This window comes from Arachis duranensis, chromosome 10 (assembly GCF_000817695.3).
Source record: "Arachis duranensis cultivar V14167 chromosome 10, aradu.V14167.gnm2.J7QH, whole genome shotgun sequence".
In the NCBI taxonomy this organism is placed as follows: domain Eukaryota; kingdom Viridiplantae; phylum Streptophyta; class Magnoliopsida; order Fabales; family Fabaceae; genus Arachis; species Arachis duranensis.
The window spans coordinates 6,194,392-6,213,093 of NC_029781.3; the positions used below are offsets into that span (position 1 = coordinate 6,194,392).

The 18,702-nt window shown below is 29.3% G+C and overlaps 1 protein-coding gene across 1 annotated transcript; it reads left to right on the plus strand.

Annotated features, from left to right (window-relative positions):
• The first annotated feature begins 3,115 nt into the window (after positions 1-3,115).
• Positions 3,116-10,395, plus strand: LOC107468631 (WAT1-related protein At1g68170). The gene is given in 5 exon segments (XM_016087947.3): positions 3,116-3,983; positions 4,433-4,495; positions 9,006-9,122; positions 9,193-9,767; positions 9,770-10,395. Coding segments are annotated over 5 exon segments (1,098 nt in total). The 5' UTR covers positions 3,116-3,789; the 3' UTR covers positions 9,919-10,395.
• The last annotated feature ends 8,307 nt before the right edge of the window (positions 10,396-18,702 follow it).

Genomic DNA, 18,702 nt, shown 5'->3' on the forward strand with positions numbered 1-18,702 from the left:
AACCAAATTAGGAAAAGTAAAATATAATATTATGTGTATGTGTGAATTGAATTTTTAAAGCAGGGAATATTATTATTCTATAAAACCCAAAGTGCCAAAGTGCCAATGTCTGTAAACGTAACCTCCACAACACTAATAAGTAACACAAGTAGAAAGGTGTTCATCATCATCATAACTATATATGATTCATCTCCTCCTTTTCATTAATAGTTATTGTTAGAATAGTTATTGTTAGAATATAATTAGGATCAATTAGTATTATTTAGTATATTTGAATATTTATTATAAGAGATTACGTCTTTATTATTACGATTCTCTTAGTACCTATAAATACTCTTTTATATTGTATCATTCTAAACAAGTTGAATAGACAACTTGAGTAGACAACTTAAATACACTCAATAATATACAAATTATAGTCTTTGTTTCTAACATGGTATCAGAACCATGGTATCCTCCTTGAAGATGATATGTTGTTTTACTTGCGGTGAAATCACCGTAGTTTTTGTATTTTTTTCTCTATGCCATTCTTCTTTCCCTTTTGTCACTCATTTGCTGTTTTTCACCTCACCGACTAGCCTATTTTCTCTGTTTTGTGTTTTTTTCGAGTCGAATGATCAAACACCATTGTCATGTCATTCGCTGTTTACCTATTTTCATGAAGAAATCATATAGTTTTCGTTCTCTCGTGGCAGTTCCGTCTGTATTCTCTCGTGGTAGTTTCGTCAGCGTTTTCTCGTGGCAGTTCCATCTGCCTTCTCTCGTGACATTTACAGTTCCGTTTACGTTTCTTTCCGGCAGTTCCATCTGCGTTTCATTCAGATAGCGTCAGTTCCATCTGCGCTTCCTTCAGACAAGCAGCAGTTCCGTCTGTGCTTCCTTCAGACAAGCGATAGTTCCATCTGTGCTTCTTTTGGGCAGTTTCTGCACCTGTTTTATCAATTTATGCATTTTTTTCTCTTTCTTTCGTTGTTTTAAATAAGTTTCAAACTCAAGTTGTCACCTGAGTTTGAGGGGGATATTAGAATATAATTAGGATCAATTAGGATCAATTAGTATTATTTAGTATATCTGAGTATTTATTATATGAGATTACGTCTTTATTATTATGATTCTGTTAGTACCTATAAATACCATCATTTTAGACAATTTGAATAGACAACTTGATTACACTCAATAATATACTATTCTTTCTCCGGTTATTACAAATTTCACGTCTTTTAAACGTTAAATATTTCTCATCTCATGAGTTAATTTTTTTTTAAATTGAGTTAGACGCATTTAGTACAATCTCAATTCTAATAAAATAGATTATATAAATTATATTATAGCCGAATTTAACAATAATATCATAATATTAAAACAAAAATATCCTTAAATATTAAAATTCAATTACTGATTAATCAGTTATAATATATTAGTGTATATTTATGCATACTATTTTATATATTTTTCAGTAAGATAATCAACTATTAAAATAATTAAATTTAATATATCAGAATCATAAAATATTTTTACAGCGATTAATCAATAATATAATCAAACTAATGGTTCATATTAAAATTAGTATTAATTATTAGATATTAACTGTATATATATCATGAGTATTTGGTTGCATAGAAACATGTATATCGAAGGAGAGGAAACATTGAAAGGGATTGGAAAAGTGTGATTAAATGGAAATAAATGAAAGGATAAAAGCATAGGACGATCCACTCGTGTACATGCATGAAGCCAAGTGGCTATTATTGTTGTCACTTTCATTTTCCACCATTTGCCTAAACTCACCATACATGACTCATTATGCTTATAAATGGAAGAGGCCAAGTTTGCTTTTTTGTGGTTATTGAATCACATACGGGATGCTTAATTATAATTAATTTATTGCCTTTAATTCGGAGTAGTAGTAATGAGTGGATGCTGATTTTCCTGACCCAAGGGTGAATGCTACCAAGCAAGCCAATGAGGACCATATATTTATCATCAAATAATGCCTTTGCGCTTGCAAAGAAGCTTCTTATTAGGTATGTCATTGGGGTTAATTAATTAATTAATTAATTGATTCCACTGAATATTATATAGTATATGACTAAGGAATAATTATTACAGAACATTTTCTCTTCTCCGGATCCGCTATTTTAATTTCCCCTACAACATGTTACGGGTATATTAATTACAACCGTGCACTATTTTATATATATTCACATAATATTATTCTTATAATATATATATATATATATCACAGCAATCCAATATTGGAAGCACGTTAGGTAGCTAGAGGCTAGAAATTAAAGATGGCGAGTTTCAAAAAGTTCATGCCACTATATTGTTTTTTAATCAGAAGAAAGTAATGAAATTCTGAACACCCCACTATAGAGCTTGATGATGAGAATTCTGCTGCTAATTAGTTTGTTAAAGATATAACAATTGAAAGCTCTATGTTTAAAAAATAAAAAATTTAAACTTTAATGAACTCCAAAAATAATAAAAAAGATAGGCTTTTATTTAAAATAATATTAAAAATATAACTATGTATATTATTTTTTTATTAACCTAATTTTTTTGAAAAAATAGTATCATAAAATAGTTTTATTTCATGCCTAGCTGAATCTCTTATTTCTTGAGTGTGTGCTATTATAGTATAACACCAAAAATGGCATCTGTTTAAGGCCAGATTACTAGATTCGGCTAAAAATGAGGTACAATCGTCCCAAAACAAAGAGTACTATAGCATTAAATAATTATTATAGAAACAACCCACATCCCACAAATGCATACTCTCCAATTCCACCCATGTTCTTTGACCTGCAAGGTTTTTGAGTTCATGTATACAACCATTGCATACATGTGGATTTGTAGTATATTCTACTCTTTAATTATTTTAATTTTCTGCCACACAAACCCACTCAGGATTAAAATAACATATTTAACGTGGCACGCACTTAATATATATCTCTTAATTAGTCAGAGTTTATGTTATATGTTGCCAATAATAAGAAATAAATCAATCAATAAACTAACCTATATATGTTGTAATACTTTTTGAAAGCTGATCTTCACTACTAATAACAATAACTGAGATTCTCTCATATTTAAGCTTAACCAAGAAAAAAATTTCATGAGAGATTTGGAGGTACAAGGGAACATACATATCAATAGGATGCTTCTATATACATGATGCATATATCCCATATCTCATGTTTGAGGCTCAAGTTAATTAAGAATAGAATAAGAACAGAGAACACGATGAATTGAAGGAGGCAGAGAGGGAGACCTCACAAGAATTCATCACTGAGATTCAATTCATATTGCAGCAGGAGTTGATTGATGTGCACAGTAGCCAGCTAGTAGTAGCTAGTGTTGCACCCATATTCATATATTCTCTAGACTTGAAATTGACCCTTAATGAAGGTCCACTATCCACGTGGCAGCGCACCAACCAAATAAGAAGATTGATTTTTATAGATATTTAATTTATATATTTTATAAGGATTGCACAAGTGTGCTAAGGTTTTACTTTTATTACTCTGTTACATGACACATCATCACGCATATCTAGTTTGACATTAAATGATAACGTGGGAAACAAAGAAAAACAAATTAGCACCGCTTCTTTAATTTCTTTTTGGGTTGAAAGAGCACTTACCTTGCATTGCCCATAAATACCGACTCTCCACTCTATAATATGCCACTGCCCCACAATCACACTCCACACTCTACACTCTTCACTCCTCATCACCCAATCAACTAATTAATGTATATGCATATCTCTGTTTAATTATATTGAGGATGAAGAACATGTGGAAGGTGGTGGAAGTGGTGAAGCCGGTGGTGTTGATGGTGATTGTGCAGATAGCAAATGCATGGGTCAATGTTCTCTACAAGCTTGCTGTCAACGATGGCATGAGCCTCAGAGTAGTTGTTGCCTACCGCTATATCTTTGCTACTGCTTTCATTGCTCCTCTTGCTTATATTCTCGAGAGGTAATTAATTAATTAATTAATTAATTTTCTTCTTCAGTCTCATCATATCATATCATATCATATATAAACACGTAATTAATAATACTAGTTTAGATTCAACATGCATAGTTGATTGAAGTCCCTTCAATTCTTTGATTTGATATTTTCTATTTATCTATCTCTGTGTCCATCATGCATGATGATGATCAGATAGATGTTGTGAGTGGAGAAGAATCGAGAATGATTGTTTAACTTTCTAGGTTGCAGTAGTTCATCAAATCGAGGTTCTGCTTTTGGTGTAGATATGGAATGATGAATTGAATTATTATTAGTGGGAGTGGGGTGGACCCACGAGGTTGTAGTAGTGTTCATAATGATAATGGTTTTGAAACAACATATCATGTCCAATCCTTCAATGCTATTACTATTTCAGATAGTTACTTTGCTTCTTTGATGATGATTTTTCGCAGGAAGACAAGGACAAAGATGACTTGGACCATTCTCTTTCAGTCATTCTTGTGCGGTTTATTTGGGTATGTATCTTCACTATTCACTATACTCATTCAATTCATCATGCATGTATATGTTCATCTTTTCCTTTAACCTTTCAACACCTATAATTGCTTCTTTTTATATTGTATTTCCATGCATCTATCTAGTAGTGTAGCTATACCTAAATTTAGAAAAAGAAAACTTTTACACCAGATTTTTAATTCTTATTATTTCTATTAAAAACTGGATTAGACTCAATCATATAGTTTTTTTTATATTGTTGATACTTATTAGTATATTAACCTCATTTATTCTGCCACTTTTTCTTCTTGCGTGTCTGTTTTACATAAAGTTTGGGGAAATGAAAGTTAGCTTTGTATTAGTAGTTAAAATTTACCAGATTTCTCTAGCATTCCAAGGCCAGGCCATGTTTATTAACTCCTACTTTTTCTCCTAGCTATATGAAAAATATAAATAAAAAAATTAGAAAATTATCAAAATTTATTGTTTTTGATTATTAAATATTTAAAATATTTAAAAATATAGAATAAAAAATATTATTAAATTATTAAACAATAAAATTATACTTAAAAAAATTAAATTAATAATTAAATAATATAAAAAATAATAAATTTTAATAATTTGATAGTATTTTTCTGACAAACAATACTAAATTGTAACGGCATGTAAAATTTAAAACATGGATCGATAATGACAAAGATCCCTAATGCGCCACGTATTTATTTAAGGTGACATGGGCTATTGCTTGAACATGTAAGAAGACTCATTTATATATCAATACAAGCAACAAAAAGTATGATATATTTTGATTTTATTAACCCTTTTAGACACTGTGTGGGTTACACACTGGTCGCATTATAAACTTAAAAAAAAAAAGAAAAAGAAAAAATTAACACTTAGGATATCAAGGTCTTTTTAAAATTTTTAAGGTTTAATTATTCTATTGGTTTTATAGTTTTACGAAATTTTTAATTAGGTTTTTATATTTTCTTTAATTGAATTTTTGCACTAATTTTTTTAATTGAGTTAATACATTTTTTTCTTTTATTCAAGTCCCTGTGTTAATTTTTTTTAGTTAGATCTCTATACAATTAAGCTAATTACTATTAAGAGAAATCTAATTAAAAAAATTGGTACAAAAACTAATTAAAAAAAATATAAGAACCTAATTAAAAATTTTGTGAAACTATAGGATAAACAGAATAATTAAATCAATTTTTAATATACAACTCCTATTTTTATTATGGGTGTATTTCAGGGGCGGGGTCTCTCACCTGAAAGGACCATGACCCTCTAAATTAACTTTTCTTTATAAATTAGATATAAAATTTAGCTTTTTTATTTTTTATTTTAATATTTTTATATTAAAAAAATTAAATTTTAGTCTCTTCCTAAATTTCATTCTACCTCTGGTCTTAGCGTATTTGTTTCTGTTTTTCTTTTAAATTAATTAGATTCATCAATTACAAACAATAAGTTGAAAAATTTAAGTCGAATTAAAGTGTCTAGAGTATTCAAGATCTTTAAAGATGAGTTGAAAGCTTTTTACTTGATCAAAGTATAACTTTTTTTTTTGGGACAGTAATCAAAGTATAACTTGAAGATTCTAAAAGTTTAAAGAAACAAAAATAAAATTGAATTAGAATATGACAACTAAATACAAGTTTAATTTGTAAGTAAAGAAACATATAATAGAATTTTAATTTCTTTCACCACCAATCAGAGAACATCTTAGACATTCAAATTAGTTATAATTATTTACTTATAAATAAAAATTTTCATATGATATTATTCTTAAGTCCAGTTTGTAAGAAATATGATGCGAGTTTAAGAGGTTTTTTTTATTAAGAGAGTTAATAAAAAATAAAGATATTTTTTATTGTTATAATATTATTCTTTTTTTAATATATTGTTATATTATTATTGAAAAAAATTATATTAAAATTATGTTATATCATTGTTGAGATATTGATGTGAATGAACGATTTTAGGACCAATTAATTATAGGATTTATACTTACAGTTTCTAATTTAAAAAATTACTTTTTTTTATTAAAACAATTAATTTTCACATATTTTTAAAAATTAATATTTTATTTCTTTTCAACCATAATATAAAAAAGAAAAGAAAAGTTATAAAATAAATCTTTTTAAAATAAAGCAAACTATACTCATTCAATTCATCATGCATGTATATGTTCATCTTTTCCTTTAAACTTTCAACACCTATAATTGCTTCTTTTTATATTGTATTTCCATGCATCTACTAGTGTAGCTAAACCTAAATTTAGAAAAACAAAACTTTTACAACATGTTTTTAATTCTTATTATTTCTATTAAATACTGGATTATACTCAATCATGTAAATTTTTTTATATTGTTAATACTTATTAGTATATTAACCTCATTTATTCTGCCACTTTTTCTTGTTCCGTGTTTGTTTTACAGAAAGTTTGGGGAAATGAAAGTTAGCTTTGTAGTAATTAGTAGTTATGATTTACCAGACTTCTCTAGCATTCCAAGGCCGGGCCTTGTTTATCAACTCCTACTTTTTCTCCTATATGAAAATATAAATGAAAATAATAGAATTAGAGATTCTTTAAATATTATTTTTTATTCAGATTTTAATTTTTAGAAGAAAATAAATAAATATTTTTTTATTTTTTGAATAATTGATACGTAAAAGTAAATATTTAAATTAATTAATCAGTGTAATTAGGTATTTTTTAAAAATTATCCATTGTTCAACTTTTAGAAAAGGAAAAACTAAAAAACAAGTAAATCTAAAAGTTGACTAAACACAAAATCTAAAGAATAAGTAACATTTCTTTTAGCTAAATAATAATAAATTCTTAAAAAACTGAATAAAGACGGAAAGTTAAAGAAGAATTAGTATTTTTTAAATAAAAAAAGTTAAAAAATTATTAAAAATTATTACTTTTAGTTATTAAATATTTAAAAATATAAAATAAAATATATTATTAAATTATTAGATAATATTTTCGACAAACAATACTAAATTGTAACGGCATGTAAAATTTGAAATTTGGAATTTTGGATCGATAATTACAAAGATCCCTAATGCGCCACGTATTTATTTAAGGTGACATGGGATATTGCTTGAACATATAAGAAGACTCGTTTATATATCAATACAAGCAACCAAAAGTATGATATATTTTGATTTTATTAACCCTTTTAAACACCAAGTGCGTTACACACTGGTCGCATTATAAACTAAAAAAAAAAAAAAACAGAAAAAGAAAAAATTAACACCTAGGATATCAGGACCTTCGTTAAATTTTTAATATACAACGCCTACTTTATTACGGGTGTATTTCAGGGGCGGGGTCTCTCACGTGAACCCCTAAATTTTAACTTTTCTTTATAAATTAGATATAAAATTTAGTTAATTTTTTTATATTAAAAAAATTAAAATTTGGGGTCTCCCTAGATTTCATTCTAGCTCTGATCTTAGTGTATTTGTTTCTGTTTTTCTTTTAAATTAATTACATTCATCAAATACCAATAATAAGTTGAAAAATTTAAGTCGAATTAAAGTGTCTAGAGTAGTCAAGATCTTTAAAGATGAGTTGAAAGCTTTTTTACTTGATCAAAGTATAACTTGAAGATTCTAAAAGTATAAAGAAACAAAAATAAAATTGAATTAGAATATGACCATAATTAAATACAAACTTGTAAGCATAGAAACATATAATAGAATTTTACTTTTTTAACCACCAATCATAGAACATGTTAGACATTAAAATTAGTTATGATTATTTGCCAATAAATAAAGGTTTGCATATGATATTATTCTTAAGTTCAGTTTGTAAAAAATATGATGTGAGTTTAAGAGTTTTTTTTTTCTTTTTTTCTATTTAAAAAGTTAATATAATATTATTTTTTTAATATATTGTTATATTATTGTTAATATTATTTTTTTTAATATATTGTTATATTATTGTTAAAAAAATTATATTAAAATTATGTTGTATCATTATTGAGATATTGATGTAAGTGAATAATTTTGGGACCAATTAATTATAGAATTTATACTTACAGTTTTTAATTCAAAAAATTAATTTTTTTTAAAATAATTACTTTTCACATATTTTTAAAAATTAATATTTTATTTATTTTTAACTATATATAAAAAAAGTTATAAAATATATTTTTTTAAATAAAGCACACTTAGCCTCGAAATAGCAATGGTTATCTATTAAGATAAAAATATACTTCATTATTTATACACTATAATTCTGTTAAATTCATATTTTATGTCGTGCATTACCTGTGCCTTACATGTAAGCACATTAAATCTAGGTGATTAGTCATATGAAATTTTTGTTGTGTATGATAGCTAAAAATAATGTATATATTTAATTAACTTGCTTAACATAATCTAATACGATATATATTATGTTGAGATGTAAGTAATGTTAAAGTGTAGGTAGCTTCAATTTAAAAGAGATTATGCATTTGTATATGTAGTAAGTTAGAAGTATTTTCTCAATTAATTTGATTTCAGGGGAGCATTGCCTCAAAACTTACAAATGGAAGCACTTGCTTTAACTTCTGTAACATTTGCAACCGCCATATCCAATCTGATTCCAGCCATCACCTTCATCTTGTCTCTTTCTTTCGGGTAATTAATTGATCTACTAAGATTATATATACGTTTGTATGTTTGCTTATAAAATGTGTTTGTTGATCAGAATGGAGAGATTGAATTTGAAAAAAGCAGCAGGAAAGGCGAAAATAATAGGAACAATGACTGGAATTGGTGGGGCAATGTTGATGACATTCTATAGAGGCGTAGAAGTTAAGATGCTATCCTTTCACATTAACCTCTTTAATCAACGAAATGGCAGCGGCGCCGTACACTCGTCACGTGGTGGTGGAGGGTTGTTCTTGCTGGGTGCTGTGTCGTCGTTCTCCAGCAATGCGTCTTATGCGTTGTGGCTAATTATTCAGGCGAAGATGAGTAGAGCATATCCGTATCCATATTCAAGCACTGCACTCATGTGTGTAATGGGAGCAATTCTTTCTGTCACCTTCACATTTTGTGTTGAGAGGGATTTGACTCAGTGGAAGTTGGGTTGGAATGTCAGACTACTCACTGTAGCTTACGCGGGTATAGTGGTTTCGGGAGTAATGGTGGCTGTGATATCGTGGTGCGTACGCATGAGAGGTCCCTTATTTGTCTCTGTTTTTAGTCCTCTTATGTTAGTGGTTGTTGCCTTTGCTGGATCCACCATTCTTGATGAAAAGCTATATCTTGGAAGGTACGTACGGGTAAAAGCAAAGAGATGACGAAAAATCAATTAGTGTCATCAAAAAGCGACAAACTTGAAATAGTGGTCAAGCCTCAAGTAGTACATGGCGTCCATAAGGATGATCAAGATCAAGATTCATTCAAAAAAGGAGGAGAACAACATTAAATAACTAATTAATGAATTCTTAATTATGTGCCTAACATAGCACCCCAAATTAAGGCATTATGTATAACTTTTACAGCTTCTGCACATAGATGTATACATAGTATTATAATGTGCCACTTGATTAATTAATTGCTTTGCCATCCTTTTCGAATCGTGCCAACATCTGATAATTTAACTAATTTTCCTAGCGCATTGGGCTCATATAAAACCATATAATCATGAGTGTTATTATAGCATAGTTGAATCAATTAGAGGCAGCAAAGCATGAAGATAACCATGGCGTTGCCAGTGAAGACCATGCACCACAAGGAGGAGGATAATATTAATTATATGTTTTCTCGTACAGACCAAATGAAGGCATTATATGCACCTTTGCTTTGCCATCTTTTTCTTTATTGTATGGAAAGGAAACCCTGCTTAAATTTCTTATGTTCTCTTACTCATTTTATTTATGTAGCATTTCTTTATCTCTCTACATACTATTATTATTATCCGAAATGTTTAAAAAAAATTAGCTAAAAATAATCAGAATATTTTATTTAATATTTATTAATTATTAAATTTAAGCTTTACTTTTTTTTCTTTCTCTAATATTATCGAATTACTATTATGTCCCTGCTCTTAAAACCTAAATTAAATGTACCTAGCTACCTATAAGAAATTGTAATTCAATTGGAACATATGTAGATGCTGTCTTTCTTTAAGAGGTCTTTTGTATTTTAAACAAAAAAAAAAAGTTGCATAATGTTTTTGTTAACAAAATGTTGAATTTCATTAAATATAGTACAAATATTGAAATATAAAGTAGTAACAAGGTTTTTTTTTTAAAGTTTAATTTGGTTTTTTTTCATAAATATTATTAATTGTATACACTTTTTGAAATACATCATCTGCCACCCCGAGCAACTCAGCTTCCTTTATGCAAAAGTTGAAGATGTCAGTGGGGAGTATCGCCATGTGTAACAAAACTGGAATAACCGTGCACCAGTCACAGGCATAGATCTTTTTAGCATCCAAATTAAGTCTTAATTTACCATAACTAAAGTTAATTAATTGTAAAAAAAAAATTCAATACAGGAGAAAGTGCCTTCCAATCTATACTTGATCAAAACCAAAAAGTGAAAATAAGCACTAAGTAAAAGGAATAAAATTGAAAACGGAAAACGGAAATTAAATACAAATGAACTCAACTGGATGTAAAAATGTTCGTTTATATTATTGCACATTGAGAATGTTAGGTGTGGAAAATGAACCCGAAACAAAAACACTAAAACGGGAGGCTAATTAAGTCATTCACCAACAAGGTTAGTTGAATGGAAGTCCCCAATTATATTTGTAGTGGGAATTGAACCAATGTTATTTGAAACTTTAATTTTTGAAGCATCACTTGTTAGCTTTATTCCAAGTGGAAGCTAGCTAGCTATAGCAAAAGTCTGCTTCTTCCCATTTTGGTGTGTCGCTACTGCCGCTACTACACACTATTTTTGGTGAAATGAACTTCATTCTTAAAAGACAAAATTAACACGTATTCCTAAAAATATAGGGAAATAATGTATATAGACATATAGTGGACAATGCATATTCCTAACACGTATTCGCCGTAGTACTAACATTTCCTCAACAAGACCACGCGTGCACATGCCTCGCCGCTAAATTGGTTTCTTGATTATCGTATGTATCTACGTATACTTGATTTAAGGCTTCTACATCACTTCTTATAGTCTTGAAATCTACATGCTCAATCTCCTCATCGATCAACTTCCTTTTCTCTCAAGTTGATTCTCAAACTCAAGACTTCTATGATGGTGCCACTCTCCCCACCCAGGATTTCGATAAGTTCTGTTCCTTTGTTGGTCGTCTCCCTGAGTTCAAATTCTGGTATTCAATCAAGACTAGTTTAGGATGGTCATTTTAGTAAGTATGTGGATGGTTATTTTAATTTTTATGTGGATAATTATTTGATTGGATTGGATTTAGGTATATATAATTAAAATATGCTAGATGTTCAATTCATTAGATATGCGGATGATTATTTTTATCCTTGAGTGGATAGTTATTTTTACTAGAAGTGAGCGACGTCGGTGACGGTGCGGGACAAGTCAAGCAACGACGGCGAGGAGGAATCCAGTGGCACCGTTCATTTCCGGTTTGGAGGAGAGCAACATCGATGAGGGTCCTTGTTGACGAACCAACGGCGGTGAGGAGGATCCTGACGGCGACGATAAGGGCTGGTTGGAGACCAAGTGACGGCGATAACCAGGGGCGGAGCTACATGAAGAGAAAGGGGGACAACGGCCCTCCTAATTTTAATTTTTTACATGTAAATTTCAGTTTAACCCCTTTTAAAATTTTATTTTAATCTTATTTTATTGTGTATATATTTTTTGCCTCCTCTAATATTTCATCTAGCTCTGCTCTTGGCGATAACAGTAGTGAATTTGAAAAAAAAGTTGGTAGTTTGGTAAATTATGATATAATGAATTATGGATGAAATTTGTTTTTTTGGTAATTTGTGTGGAATATTTTTTTTTTATTTTGTTGGATCAAAATTCCAAACTATTATTCATGTTGTTCAATTTTATTGTTTGTCTAGCAGAACCGTATTCTTATTTTTTAATAGTTTTTTATTAAGCCATTGATGAATTAAAAATATTTAGGATAAATAAGTAGTGTAACTTAACTAACCAATAATGTATCTTGAAATTAAGAAGGTACTAGCAGAATTGAATTTATGCTTCTTTATTACATTATGAGGCCAGGTCATACATGACGATGAAGTTTAGAGAAAAGGTAGCTAGGAATAATCACAGGATGAAAGTCAAAGTAAAAAAAAAAAATAGAAAGAGAGAGAGAGAGAGTAGTTATATTTATTTACAACTCTTTTGTTTTTGTGAGTATTAGCCAATAGTTATGGTGTCCACTTTTTTATTTTTAATATTGAATTAATAATGGTATTTTTTTAAATTGTTATTAACTGTGGTATTTTTTAAAAATGTGGGATGATTTAATGTACGGAATATAAATTAGACCATCCGATTTTTAGGTACATAAATCGGACCGTCTGATTTCTGTACTCGGACCGTTCGATTTGTGTTAAAAAATAAAAAAAGATTTAGAGTACACAAATCGGATCGTTCGATTTGTGAGAGGTACACAAATCGGACCGTCCGATTTGTGTTTAAAATTTTTTAAAAAATTTGAGGTACAGAAATTGGATCCTTCGATTTGTGTACTTCCACAAATTTAAAAAACACAAAAAATTATAATATTAAAATATATCACCACTTTTACTTCCATAACAAAAAAAATTAGGCTTATGGTGTCCCGTGGTGTGAGTGAAAAAAGATAAAAAGCACTTTATATGTTAAATTATTAAATTAATGGAATGGTTTTGAAATATTAGAAGATAGAAAAGTAAGTTTAGCTAAGAAGATAGAAATAAAATGAGACTCCAATGTACTAACCTGAATGAAAGGCTACATACATGCATGCATGCATGCGGTCTCCATGTTTTGTTTTTGCTTATATAATGCACGCAGAATGCAACCTAGCTTCTTAATTGCTTCATGGAAACACTCAATGATGATGGTAATAGTGCAGATTGTACTTGCTTCGGTAAATGTGCTCTATAAACTTGCCATTAATAACCATGACGTGAGTGTAAGACATTTTCGCTGCAGCTTCTACTATCCCTGGCAAATTTTTTTTATATTGATTAAATATATATAATACATTGTTATTAAAAGATTTTTTTTATTTTCAAAATCACAAATCAGATAATCCGATTCGTAATTGTTTGTTTAAAAAAAATAATACAAACAAATCAATACCTTTGTATATCTCATACCAATGTAAAACACATCTCTTCTCACAGTTTCTTTTCTTGTTATACACTTCTCTTTCACACACATAAAAAATAATAAGCGACTGTTCCTCTTGCTCTTTTCTTTGAAAGGTGATTAATAATTAACTTCATTAGCACGCACTCTGCAACCTAAAAGTAATTCATTAGTAGCACTTAATATTTTAATTTTCACAGGAAGAACAGGCCAAAGCTGACTTGGAGAGTTGCTTTCATGTCATTCTTTTGTGGCCTGTTTGGGTAAGTAATAATAATCATCCTTTGCTCATCGCGTTTACTTATCAATTAACCAACATTTCTCGTTACTACTGCCTCTAATTAGTAATTGTATGCATTGATTAGGGTTGGGGAGTGCAGCGGGGAAGGCTAAGGTGTTAGGATACTAACGTTTTTCAAAGGTGTTGAAATTAACATTTGGACCTTCCACATTAACCTCTTGCATCATAATGGAAGTAAACCCACAAATTAGGAAGGTATATTAATACATCCTCAAATCTTTATAATGATACATAAATGAAGTGACATTTACGAGGAGGTACAGATAGCCAATGGAATATTTGTACAACGTGTACAATGAAGGTTTAGAGATGTCCGATTCAATATTAGAGATATAACAATTAGTGCTGCCTTTTCTTATCGGCTTAAGTTTTTGAGATGAGTGATTTCATGACATAGTATCAGAGTTTTAGACCCAAAATGTCAAGAGCAAACAGCAAATAGCAATGGGGTTGTACATGGTGCTGTGGGGCAAGAGCAAAGAGTCGTCGGAGACCGTCACTGGTGGTGGTGGTGATGATGGATTTGAAGAAAATCAGGTTGTTGTGAGAGTTGAAAATGATAGGGAAAGTGGTGGATGTAACTGTGACAAACAGAATAATGATGGCGATAATTGATAGTAGTGATCATTCATCTAAGAGAAAAGAATAATATAAAGAAACTAAGTCTTCATATAGAGATGGGTTTCTGATGAAAAGTGCTGGTAATAATCATATAGTAAGAATGGATAACAGAATCGGAGTACAGTGGATGCATCACATATAGTTGGCATTTCGTATAATTCCAACTTACCCAGATATTTCAAAATAAATATCTTATATCAATCATTTATTCATTGAATTAATACTCAAATTCATTTATAAAAGAAAATTTATTTTTGAATATTTTATGAAAAAGTTTAGAGGGCAACAATTTTATTGAATTTTGACGTGAGCTATTGGATGAAATCTCACACCATCAAATCATCATTGATGGCTAACAATCACAAAAGTTACTGGCCCTACCGTTGCTCATATTTTATTAATCATATTAGTCTCTAAAAAAAATAAATTTATACATCACATTAGTTCTTTTATCTACTAGACAATAATACATTACTTTAAATGTCCCGTATCATAATAATATCATAGGTTAAAATTATGATATAAAATAATTAGTTGATATATTTATGATTATAATTGATTGACCAATTATTTTATGATACGTGACATTATATATTACATATCATTCTTTAAAATTTCCTGAAAGATTAATTAATTTACAGTTATAATTTTTAGACACTATTTGTTCAAAAAAAAATTTTAGAGACTAATATAATTAATAAAATTTTTTGAAAACTAATTTAAAAGATAAATTATCTTTCAAAAACATATTTAAATGTTAACTCTTTATTTATTCATATTAAGAATGTTATATTATTATAGCTATTGTGTATTTATGTGTTCTAACTTTTCTACCTTTTTACGTTACCTCAAATTTTATTCCTTTCTCTTCTCCTTTTAATTCAGCTATGGAATTATTCTTGGTAATTTTTTTTCTTCCATAGTTGTTCTACTACTAAGTAGCAGTACATACATGAGATATCTTTATCAATTATGATCGTGAATAGTTGACGAATCCTGGAACATTAGTTTATTAGGTTGGTTGATTAAATGAACCTGCACAATATATATAGTGCACAATCTTCATTCCATTTGAATTTGGTATAGAACATAATGCCAAAATAGAAATAAGAAACACTAATATAACACGAGAAATGAACCTAGAGTAGTAGGCTACTGTATTGGTTCTGTGTAAATATGCTCAGATAGAGTTGGCACAATATGGAGCTTACATTGTGGTGCATGCTTACCAAGAATCATTCAAAAATGCCCCAGCAGACCGCCATGCCCATAACATATTAGAATTAAGAATATTTTATTTTATTTTTGGCTTTCAATCAAACAAGATAAGTATTCTGTATTATTCCAGCATTTCATTTAATTTGGCTTACCCCGGACACAGCGAACGGTTTAGAATTCTTTTCTAAGAATAATATGCAATGTACATGAAATATTCATTATTAGATTTAATGGGTCATAGCATGATGGCCCCTCCTTTATATTTGGGTTTGGGCCATACATGCTATATTTTATGCTCTTTTTTAGGTTAGTCGAGTGATCATTTACTTATTTGTTTAATTAAGTATTAAAAGTTTGAATTCTATTTTAGGTATGTAAAAATTTATTGACTAATGGAAAATTTTTACATAAAATTTAGATCTGCGATAAATAGTTCTTAACCTGTCGGATTAAAAAATACTACGAGCAAGTGAGCAACCACAAAACAATTATAGGTCTTCTCTAAGGAAGTGGAACCATGTTGTGACTTTGATGAACCTTATACATTGAATAATGGCTTTCTACTTTTCACGGTGATAACAAGTTATAATTAACTCATTAGTTTCTTACTTTTTTCTTCTTCTTTTTCTTTTTAATTTGGATCGTAAATAGTTAATGCCTACTATTATTGTAATTGACTTTGCAAAATACAGATAATAATACGTACTATAATATGTCTCGCCGGTTTGTTCAATGTCACATTCATGCTTCTGTTTCCATCCACCTTAGCTTCAGTATTATTTCTTTGAATGCACTTAAGGAATAAGGTTTTATATATATAAATATAACTGGACCGATTATTGTCAACTACATATTATGTATTTATTTGCTTGCTTAGAGTGTAATCATCCGATCCACACTCTATCTAACTAATTACACCTCTTATGTATCATCATTATTCAACACTTAATTAATAATTTGACCTTTTATTCTGTGATATCTTGGCTGATTGTCGATCTCACTACACTTTTTCATAACAATTTGGTGGAGACATAGAGTTTGCACTTGAGGAGATTTGCCTAGCTAGGAAGGATACACGTAAATGTGACACCACTAGTACATCTTTCTATGATTTGTAGGTAGCAACAACAACAATAGTGGCACCTTTTGTTATAATGAGTTGTTTTGTGGCCACCAAAAGTGATTCCCTAGTTAGATAATTTGGATAACAACTAAAAGTATTCATCAATTTGATTCATTGAATCAATGGTAGGTAGGTACATCCTATCATATCTCCCTTTTTGTTTTCTGATTTTTCTTCGGGAAAAAAAAATCAAACCAAATTGATATACATATACACACAATTATATTGCCTGTCTTGATGATGATTGATTAGGCCCTTTAATTAATTTGTTATATTTAATGTAATGTCTAGGAGAAAAGCATAAGATAAAGCAAAGCTCGCACTGAGTGCAACTTCTTAATCACATGAATTTGAGTAATGCATATTGCTTTGTATCAACAATCAAATCACAAATAATGTAGGTGAATTTGTTTCAAATAATAATTAAAAAAAAAAGAAAACGGATTTTGTGATACTTTTGAAGAGTTTAATTGGTTTGGCTGCGATTTTGTGAGAAGTTGTCGATAAGAAAGCGAGATTTTAGGATGTGGTTGGCTCCACTGAAGGAGGCTCTTTGAGTAGGTGGAGTTAAATGTAGCACATGCTAGTGTATCATCAAATTCTTGTGTGTTTTAATTTCTTCTGTATGTTTCTATGGGGATCACAACATGGAAATAAAAATAATATATCAAAAAGTGAACTCGTTCCCTGTACCAAAAAGTTATTAGTTCATTATTACCACGTTCTTTCAATTACTATTAAACTAACTTCAAATAATTGACATTTTCGCAGAGGCTCTTCTCAATTTGAAGTTGGACGTGCTTTATTTATATATATTTAAGCTCAATGATTATCCAAGTTGCTATTGAATTCTTGTATCTTTTTAAATTACCAATGTTTAAAAGTTCTAGCATCAAAATTGCATTCTTTTGCCAATATTATTACTTATAATTAATAAAAAAAAGGAAAATACTAGACCACTAGAATTTTATGCTGAGAATCATGTGCTACTACTAAGTCATAAGGTAAACCTTAGAATTAAGAAATGGTAGTTACTTTTTTTAATCAAATGTCCAATCACCTCTTTAATTAAATAAAATGTGGAGAAAATTCTGATAATACTTTTAGCAAATATAGAAATGAAGAATGGCAATTTCGATGAAGGACATGCAAACATAACACAAAAATACCAAAAGAGTTTTGATGCGAAATTGTGAATGGAGGGTCCTACAATAATATAAGTAGTGATGAGATGAGTCCACTAATTGAAAATAAATAAAGACATGTTCCAAGTACCTTACCGGAAAAAACATAAGGGGTCTAATTTGTCTAGCAATATCGTCCAATGTCTAAGTCTTTGTCTGAGAAAAGCACATGAATTAATTAATTTGAATTAAAGTTCAAAAAATTAAAGCCTAAGGTCTAATTGGCAAGACGTCCTCATTGACCCTGCACTTGATTACTAAATTAAAAATAAATAATAATACGCATATTTATACATAAATATATAGTAAATGATTTTAGTATATTTGATTTGATAAGAGGCACATGTGAATAATAATTGAAAGCGTGCATGCCTCTTAGCTGTGTGTTACGTTTACGTACGTGAAAACAATTATTATAACTACTTGTAAATTAAAAGATACTCTTTTTTGGGAATCTGAATCTTTTTGAATAGTGCTATAGCTATAAATACCCCCTTA